This window comes from Pinus tabuliformis, chromosome J (genome assembly GCF_031772625.1).
Source record: "Pinus tabuliformis cultivar Carrire ecotype Pingquan chromosome J, CPIR1, whole genome shotgun sequence".
NCBI classification, from domain to species: domain Eukaryota; kingdom Viridiplantae; phylum Streptophyta; class Pinopsida; order Pinales; family Pinaceae; genus Pinus; species Pinus tabuliformis.
Genome location: NC_142295.1, coordinates 1374416966 through 1374427258, shown reverse-complemented (window position 1 = coordinate 1374427258; position 10293 = coordinate 1374416966). Strand labels below are relative to the sequence as shown.

The 10293-nt window shown below is 38.5% G+C and overlaps 1 protein-coding gene across 1 annotated transcript; it reads left to right on the top strand.

The window, feature by feature from the left end:
• Positions 1 to 1768: 1768 nt before the first annotated feature.
• LOC149232478 (uncharacterized) lies at positions 1769 to 10044 on the top strand. Its single transcript, XM_089381926.1, has 3 exons — positions 1769 to 2425; positions 2561 to 2693; positions 9890 to 10044. Exons 1-3 carry the CDS (start codon positions 1769 to 1771, stop codon positions 10042 to 10044), a joined length of 945 nt encoding a protein of 314 aa, XP_089238052.1.
• The last annotated feature ends 249 nt before the right edge of the window (positions 10045 to 10293 follow it).

Here is a 10293-nt window from a genome sequence, read left to right as displayed (position 1 = left end):
CAATGCCACAAAAGCATGGAGGAAAACTCAAATAGCTTTTATTGATAAACAAGAAAAGAGCCAAGAGGAGTTACAACCGGTTGTTCTGACCCAGCATCAACCTCCTAGCAAAGAAGCCCATCTTCACCTCAAACAAAGCTTAGATCACCCAACAATCTGATGTTTGTCTCAGGAAACCAACAACAATTCCTTACAATATGCAAAATTCCAGCCTCTGGATCTCTGGGATGAGGGATCCATATATAGATGTCTGTAATGGAGATGAGTCAGCTCATGATTTGATTAGTGTCTTCCCTCTGATAGTTCTTGCTTCCACTTGGAAATTGATGGTCTCTTACTCATCCTTGGTCGAATTCAGTGAGGCAAGTGTCACAGGAGGAGATTCTGGAAGCTTCCATTGCCTCTCCACCTCCCGGAATGACACTACCATTTGTCATTTCTCGCCCATCGCACCCCACATGAGGGATTTTTGCAATGCAACACACCCACACAGTGTATTTAGGTGAGACGCAATGCACTTGTCCAGTGGAGCAGCTGAAATGATCCCGTTTTGACCAATTTTGAGCAGTTTTTCATGGAGAACTTCTGGGAGAAGCTGTAATCTGTTGACCTTGTTCCTTTAGGGGTTAGAACAAAACTTTTAGGGACTTAGGAGCCCTTGGTTTATGGAAATTTCATGCTTGGGGTTGTAAGGCCCAAAAATGTCTATAACAAGATGCTGGATCTACTTTATGCAAAATAAGGATCAGACCTTCTTAAGGTTTTGTGAGTTTAAAGCCTTGGCAGAGAAAGAATATGGAAAGAAAATAAAAGCCTTGTGTAGTGACAATGGTGGAGAGTATGTCTCCCAACAGTTTAAATACTTTTGCACTGCAAAAGGTATTAAACAGGAACTGACAGCACCCCATAACCCACAACAGAATGGGGTGGCCGAAAGGAAGAACAGATCAATTATGGGTGCAGCTCGAGTGATGTTACATGACCAAAGCCTACCACTGCATTTGTGGGTTGAGGCATGCAATATAGAAGTATACTTGTAGAACAGAAGCCCGCACTGTACACTAGGGATGAAGACACCTATGGAGGCCTATTCTGGGAAGCGACCTGATGTAAGTCACTTCTGAATCTTTGGATCATCAGTTTACTGTCATATGACCAAAGATGCCAGGAAAAAGCTAGACCCAACAGATGAGTTGGGAATACTTGTCAGGTACATGGATACACCCCAAAATTATCAGGTGTACCTTCCTTCCACTCAGAGGACTGTGGTACATAGGGATCTGAAATTCGACGAGCAGAAATCCATGCCCTTATCACTTGAGAGGGAGCTCAAGTTGCATGTAGATGAGGAACTTTCAGTTCCTAAGGATGAGGAACCTCAGATTGATGTGGAGTAGCCGCATGCAGAGGATCCGAGAGTGGAGACATCCACTCATGCTGATACTTCCAGAGATGGGCGGAAACGCTCAACAGAAGTTGACAGGTTGATGATAGATGCTGGAGGGGTCTCAGTTTTTTGTCCATTTCAGAAAAATATTGGACAAACATCTTTAATGCTAGTTCCTGCATATGACCCACCAGTAGAACAAATTCTTTTGAAGAAAATGTTAAAAATAAATAATCTGTTGTATATACCAGTCTCTGTACAGGTTAAGAATAGTTGGATAGATCTTGATCATTTATTGATACCGGCGGTTCAAACAATCTTGCTAGACCATAATTATTCAAAGGTTTATGGAAACCGCTCCAGAATATCTTAATTTCAGAAATGATAGGCAATAAATTCAATCTTACTCACTATGTGGATAATATTTCCTTAAAAGTTGGTGGGAAGATTGTCAAAATATCTGTTATACAACATTATGACCCATCTGCCAGTTTAATCTTGGGTATGCCATTTATCAATTCTGTTTTGCCCATGACCATTAGTGAAGATAAAGTTATTTTAAATTTCAAAAAACAAGCAATTTTTGTTCCTAGATTAAAAGTTACAAATTCTGAAGTCAGAAAAGAAAGCCAGAAGAAGACTAGTACAAGAAATCCAAAGAATGATTCCAAAGATTGGAATAAAGTACTGCAGATTTATGAAGAAAAGGAAGCTCTTAAAATGAAACAAAAAGCAACAATAGATCCTCAATGGAATCAAGAACAAATCTCGATATACCAGCGGTTAATTAAAAGCTGCTCAGAAGACCCTCAGAAGTTTTGGGAAAAAGAGAGCCCCAAGCAAGAAATTGTGACCATGCATGATAATGGAGTTAAAGGTAAGTTAATTCCTTGTACTCCTTCTGATGAACAAGAAATCAAAAAGCAGATTGAAGAATTGTTGAAGATGAAATTGATTGAACCAAGTGTTTCCCATTATTCATGTTCTGCATTTTTGGTTCGCAATCATTCTGAAATAGTTCGAGGTAAAGCAAGAATGGTGATTAATTACAAACCCTTGAATGCAATCACTCAAAGCTTTCACTATCCTTTACCTCATCAAGAAGTAATAATGTGGAAAATCCAAAAAAGTAAAATCTTTAATAAGTTTGATATGAAATCTGGATATTATCAGATTCAGATAGAAGAAGAAGATAGACAAAAGACAGCATTTACATGCCCTGCAGGATTTTACCAATGGAAATTTGTTCCATTTGGATTAAAGAATGCACTTGCTTTCTTCCATAAGAGAATGGATTTTATCTTTGGTAAGTATGATTTTATCATAACTTACATTGATGATATTTTAATCCACAGTCCAGATTTACAAACTCATTTGGCTCATTTAGAAATATTCCTTCAAGAAGTTCAGGCTCATGGTATTGTCCTTTTAGAGAAAAAAATGGTATTATTTCAAAATGATATTGATTTCCTTGGAATTCATGTAATCGATGGACATATACAGATGCAACCACATGTATTGACAAAGCTTGCCAAGTTCCCTGATGAACTCAAAGATACTAAAATGATTCAGAGATTTTTGGGTGTTTTAAATTACATCCATAAATATATTCCTAGGCTGTCTGAAAAAACAACTCCTATCAGGCGGCATTTAAAGTCATGTTGGTCTAGTCAAGCCACTACTGCAGTAAAAAATCTCAAAGAAGAATGCAAATCCCTGCCAAAATTGTAGCCTCTAGGTGATGGATTATTAATTCTACAAACAGATGCTTCATATGATTTTTGGGCAGCCGTCCTTTTTGAAAGAAAGGAGGAAAACACAAGAGAAGAATTAGAAAAAATAGAAGAATTATGTGCCTATGCATCAGGAGAATTCCTCCCCAATCAGAAAAATTATTTTGCTGCTAAAAAAGAAACTCTTGCAATCTTTAATGGCATTCAAAAATTTGAACTGTATCTTGCTCCAAGAAAATTCTTCATTAGAACTGATTCAATGAATTTTAAATATTTCTTGTCAGAAAAATTATTAAGACAAATGGCAAGAGGAAGATTATTAGCATGGAAAATTTGGTTCCAGCAATATTATTTTTATGTAGAATGGATTCCGAGAAATTCTAACTATATTGTTGATGCTCTTACCAAGGAAATGAATAAAGCCCATAGGATTGGCCGCAACCGGTCAGAAGTTAGAGGAAGTATTTTTGATATTCTAATCAGCTAGATAATCTTGTCACTTTGGCAAAAAGATTCAAAATTCTTGAGAAGCATGTTGAAGATCTTTGTCTAGAAATAAATAAGGTAGTTGGACATAGGCTTCGGAGGAACCAATGGATTCAAAAATGTCAAGCCTGGCAATCAAAGAATATTGGCACACTTCTTGGATTGGATGTTGAATTTGTAAAGGTATACTCTTTACCAAACATGAAAGTCAAATTATATTTCAGAACTCTTGATGATCTATGGTCCATACAGTATGCTCAATCTATGATTTGGGTCTTGCAAATTCTAAATTATTATCAGATGATTGGGAGTATTGATTTTGCACTTGAAATCTTTACAAGCGCTTAAATGATGGTTCTTGATGATGTTAACATCAAGATAGAAGTTGGTCAGTTTTTACAGACTTTAAGAATCCCAAATCTGTTCGAGGAAATGGAAGCATCATATCTACAAAGAAGAGATCTAGATTACATGCATTCAGATGCTTTTCCTCAATATGAAATCTTCAAACCATTTTCAGATTGGGAGATTAAGGATGGATATTGCAGAAAGAAAAGGGTTGAAAGGAAATCTCAATGTGTAGAAAGAACTTTGCAGTATATTAAAATCTTTTCAACTCCATGGGACTTTCAAAGCCCAGAAATAAGAAATTCTATTGAGCCAAATCCCTTTTCACAGGTTTTTGCAAATCAGTTTTCAGAAAGCTCTGCATTTGCAAAAAATAAGGATGAAGTAAATAAAGTTTTGGGATGGTTAAAAGAATTTCCCCTACAAAAAATGGCTGAAAAGATTCACATCATCAAAAAATTGACTGAATCCCAAGGGAAGCATCATGTTTTAAAATTTTTAGTTAATCAAAAGAACTTTAATCATAGTCAGAGTAAGTTCAGAAAATTGGACATTAGATACTATCTATTTAATCGGTTTGTTATTATCCACTAGGGTATGCACAACATTTAATTTTGAGTTTGGATGGCATGAAAGAGAAGGTGTTAGTGATCACTGTAAGATCTGGGTATAGCACACCATCGAAATAGCAACCAGTATGTTCTAGATTTTAAAATGGGAATTATTGGATGGGATAGAACTACCAATGAAACACATGATAGCTTTTTCAAAAGCACATAAAGATTCTTTCTTGGATATCGAGACAAATCCTACATCATACATCAATAAATGGAGAAAGAAAGATGACCCATTCAAGTTACCATACCAAAGCCATCATGCCTATAAGGATCGAATAAAGTTGGAAGTCGGACAGTCCTCTAAAGCAGCTACAGCACCTACAGCAACCAAATCTTCAAAAGGAAAAGAAACTTTATTTTTAGATGTGTACCGAGATGCTCAAAATCCCATCGAGCCGGACTACGAAGACAAATATCTAAAAATAATGGAGGAAGCATATCTAAAAGAGAATCCATCTTCTGACGAATTTGATAATTATGACTCAGACTGCAGCCCTATGGGACCATGGTGATCGTCCTTAGATTATTTGTAAATAGTGAAAGTTTCAATTATTGTACTGGAATATTGAGTAGACACCATCAAACTATGGAAATGCCGACAAGACCCTCAATTATTTCCACTTTGTGTCATGTCTAGAAAATGTAGATTCGTTAGAGAGTCTATAAAATAAGAAATCGGTAGAAGAGAAGCCCATATTTTTGGAGTGAGTGCTTCTAAATTCTAAGATTTATTTTTTTCATTGTAATGCTCTGTAAGTTTTCTTTTTGAGTTAATAAAAGCTTTGCGCACCTTTTACTCTAAGTGAGTTGTTCACTTTATATCTTCTTCTAAGTATCAGTAAGGCTGTAAGGGAGGCGTTCATAAAGCTGCTAAGAGAAGCGCCCAAGGAGAGGCCGAGTCGCAATAGATGCACGCAACAAGTACTATAAGATACTGTCTCAAGGAACCACTTTGCCAAAACAAGTAAGAGGTTCTCGATATTTTAGATACTCTTTGATTTTACATCCTTATTTGGGTCTACTGCTAGCACATCCTTATTTGGGTCTGCTTCCATTTCGTTGATGAGTGGAAGTTCTCAAGCCAATGCATCTAGTTTTGGATTCTTCCCTTTTGGAATGCCCTCTTAAGGTATTCCTTCAGTTCCATTAAGTGTACCATTAATTGTCTCCACATCCATGATGATTGGATCAGCCACTTTTCAGGGTTTCCCATTTGGAAGTGGTCATATACCACATTCCAATCTGACAGTGAGGTCTATGCCTTTTCCTTTCACAGGTCAAGGTAGTAATCCCTTCTAGAGTTGGACAAACCCTGCAGTTAGCGGGATAGGAACTGGGAATCAGTTTTTTGGCCAACAAGGGAATGTGTTGTATTCCTCAATGAATTCATTTCAAAGTTTTCCACCCTTAGCTAATGCTTGGAACCCTTACCAGGGGCTATCAACTCCTTACAATAATTCGTTAGGAGGAAGCTTTTCCGGTTACGGAGGATTTTGGCTAGAGTTGGTCAAACTCTAAGTTTTACTGGACCACAAGGGTCACCTTTTGGTTCAGTAGGTTCTACCAGTTACTTCAAGAAACCTGATGTATTTCAAAATCCAGGTCATTCTTTTCAAACTTTTTGGAACCCCACCCAATCTGGGTGGAATCCCCAAGGTCCTCCAAGACTTCCTTTTCTGGCCACGCTTAATCTGCTAGACTTGACTGAGTTAACAAACGATCCAATCAGATACAATCCGGCTTGGCCTCCGGTCCCAACCAAACTTCCATCGAATATTCCAAAATTCGAAGGGAAGAGTGGTGAAGACCGAGGAGACCATGTTACCATGTTCCATTTATGGTGTTCATCTAAATCCCTGATCGATGATTCAATCAGGTTGAGATTATTTAAGTGCACCTTAACTAGGAATGTGGCTAAGTAGTATATAGAGTTGCTAAGGGGCACCTTTACGTCTTTCACTAATTTGGCTAACATTTTCCTAAACCATTTTCAGTTGCCTATCCATTACTAAGCTAGAACTGAACTTCTGGCCAATTTTAATGAGGACATGGCTACTCACATTTCGGATCATATCCAGGAATGGAGACGGAGAAAGAGGCTTATCAAAGCTGAAATTCCACCTGAATTCTGTCTCGAATGGTTTTTAAAATCGTTACAACCCAAGATCTCCAAGGATGTTTCTATGTCCGGCATTTATTCGGAAGAGAAAGCTATCTTTCATGCCCATCAGTGAGAACTGATATATTATTAGTCTAGGACTCTTCAAAAAATATTGCCTGATGCTCCTAGATCCACGGTTGATATAGCCAAACTGAAGCCAAGCCCCCATGCTGATGGTGTTGTTGGATCGATTGATGCAAATGTGGTGAACCTTCTGAGCGAATTGCAGCAGTTGTCTCTACAAACTACTTCTTCCAATCAGGTTGCACCGTCTACTCCTTCACCTTCCCAACCTTCTTCCATAAATGTCATTCAGGCTTCTAACCCTAAAGGAAATCAAAATTCTGATGGGAAGAAGAAGTGACGAGGTAAAAAGAAGAATCAGGATGGGAAGGGTAATGCAAACAAACCTGACAATGGTGCTAGTGAGGGTGGAAAAGAGTCTAAGAAGAAAGTTAAATTTCCATGCAAGTTATGCAGTGGAGACCATTTGACTCATCTGCCTGAAAATTCAAGATGCTCAGCACTTTTTAGTGCAACAGGGGTCTTCTAGCTCTCAAGTTGTGTTAACTAACCCTTTTCCCCAAGGGCAACAACTACTTGTTGGGGTGAACTCAAATCCTGGTACCTCTGTAGGGGGCAACCAGGAGGGGGACAATTCCTCAAATGTTTTCATGATGAGTCCTAATTTCAATGTGGCTACATGGCCATGGGATTATGGTGAAGCAGAAACATATAAGGATAAATATGTTCCTAGAACTATGGATCCATTTCATATTGAGTGACCCTCTGTCAAGTCTATACCTCGGATACCGAAAGGTTCTGCCAAGTGCATGACTATCAACCCTAATGCTAGGGCAACCTAGAACTACTCCATTGTCGACGATCTAGCTCAAAGTCCTTGCGGTATGTCTGCTTTAGAGGTACTCCAGTCGTGTCCTACTCAACAGAGTGCTTTGCTTTCAGCAATCAGGGCAGTCAATCCAAACAATTCTTTAGTGCTCACTTTTGACATGCTCAATGTCAAAAAGAGACTTCCTCATCACATGGATTTTCAAATAAAGTCTACTTACCGGAAAATTAACATTTTTCGAACAGTTATAGATGAGGGAGCTTCCATGTGCGTAATGTCAATGTCATGTTGGAAGGCCATTGGATCACCTTCAGCCGTTCCTTCACCCACTCTCTTGACATCATTTGATGGGCATTCTCATAGGCCACATGGGATTATCCCGACCTTTCCTATATGTGTTGGAGGAATGGTCGTTAATGTCGAAGTAGAAATCGTTGATGCCAACCTAGATTACAATCTCCTCTTAGGACGAAATTGGATTTATGAAATGGATGACATAGTTTTGACTCTGTTTCAAGTCCTTTGTTTTCCTCATGAGGGCAAATTGTTAAGGTTGATCAATTGGATTATTCTCCAGCTGACCCCCATACAACTTCAGATTCTACTATTCCATTGGTGGATAACCCCCGTGAACCTATCGATAATCTGGGAATTGGGATGTATTCTTCATTGATGGGTATATTGATCTTCCCACTCCTATAGCTAGAATCAATGCCATTTCATCCTCTAAAGAGTCTTTATGGGAAGATTTCTTGTGGACTCATTATTTTTCAGACCCTTGGACCTTGCCTTTGCCTACAACCACATTAGATGAAGGATAAGTTGGTGGAATGGCATTCCCTATGTCTGCAGCAGAGCTTAAATATCAATCTATGGTTAACACTACAGACGACCATCCTACTCGTTTTTCAGAGGGAGAGTTAGATGGTGATGTGACCCCAGCTTGGACCCTTGACTCTACTTCTACTATGGATTGCCTAGATACAGTTTTACCATCTGAGGAAGTAGTCTTAGAAGCAATGACGGGTGTAGATTGACCTTGGGAAGATCTACACCATCGTTCATATTTTCTTCCCCCATTGCAAGAAGTCAAATCCAAGTTCTCCAATCTGCTTACTAGCAATGTTTGTATAGTTTCAAACCCTTTGGCTCCAGCACACATCCCTTCTGAAGGTAATATGTCAGTCATTTCAAAAACCGTACCAATAAACATCTCTAGGAACCATAATGTGATAGAAAATGTCTTCATCAGAGCCGAGTGTTCCCCTGAAGAGATTCAAATTTACATCGACCTCTTTAAAGAGTTTCGGGATGTATTCGCTTGGTCTTATGAAGAAATGCCTAGTATTGATCCATCCATCATTCAACATGATATCAAGACATATGAAAATGCTAAGCCGATTCGTCAGAAGATTTAGCTAGTCAATCCTAGGAAAGCAGCAGCTATTAAAGCTGAAGTAGAAAAGCTACTCAAGGCGGGTATTATATACCCCGTTCCTCTAACAGATTGGGTTTCTAATCCAATCCCGATTGATAAAAAATGAGGAACGATCCGCATGTGCATTGACTTTATGGATTTGAACAAAGCTTGTTTGAACGATAATTACCTCACACTGTTTATTGATCAGATAGTTGATGAATGTGCGGGTAGTGAGATTTTCTCCTTCATGGATGGATTCTCCAGTTATAATCAAATATCTATCTATCTAGAAGATCAGCATAAGACAACCTTCATATGTCCCTAGGGTACCTTTGGATACAAAAAGATGCCTTTTGGTCTTAAAAATGTTGGAGCCACATTTCAGCGGACCATGTCTTACGCTTTCCATGATATCAAGCATGTCATCGAAGCATACTTGGATGATTTAGCTACTCGTTCTCAAAAGATAATAGATCATCCTAGTCACCTTTGGTTAGTGTTTTAGCAATGTCGATTTTACAAGATCCAATTGAATCCAAATAAGTGTGTTTTCGCGATTACAACTGGTCGATTGTTAGGGTTCATTGTATCAACTTAAGGGATTCGAGTTGATCCCTCCAAGGTAGAGGCAATAATTCAGTTGCCTCTCCCGTCTTCTATCCGACAACTTCAAAATCTTCAGGGGAAGGCAAATTTCTTGAGATGGTTTATAAAAAATTATGTTGAGATAACTAAAGGATTTATGTGTTTGCTGAGGAAATGAGTTCCATTTTTATGGGATGACTTTGTGCAACGATCTTTTGATGCCTTGAAGCAAGTCTTAATCTCTGCCCCGCTTTTGAGGCCAAAATATTATGGTAAAGATTTCATTTTATATCTTGCAGCCGCAGAATCAACCATAGGTATGGTTCTGGTTCATGAAGATGATGCTCTCACAGATCATGTCATTTACTACTTAAGTCGAGGCTTGGTAGGCCCTGAACTATGCTATTCTCCAGTTGAGAAATTGTCCTTGGAAGCTGTCCATGTTGTCCAGTAGCTTCGCCATTATATTCTGCTATGCAAAACATTTGTCTTAGCGGCGGTCAATCCTTTCCAATTTGTCCTCAATAGGCGAGTGATTGGGGGTAAATACAATCAATGGATTTTTATTTTACAAGAATTCAATCTCGAGTTCTTGTTGGCCAAGTCTAAGAAATCATTGGCTTTGTGGAATCAATTTCTGAGTTGCCTTGTGGAAAATATACTATTTATGAGGAAAGTTTCCCAGACGAACATCTATTCTTCA

Coding starts and splice junctions, on each gene's coding strand:
- LOC149232478 (XM_089381926.1), top strand. CDS start 1,769: ATGATAGGCAATAAATTCAATCTTACTCACTATGTGGATAATATTTCC. Junction 2,426..2,560: donor TTCGAGGTAAAGCAAGAATG/GTGATTAATTAC, acceptor GGATATTATCAG/ATTCAGATAGAAGAAGAAGA. Junction 2,694..9,889: donor GAGAATGGATTTTATCTTTG/GTAAGTATGATT, acceptor TATATCTTGCAG/CCGCAGAATCAACCATAGGT.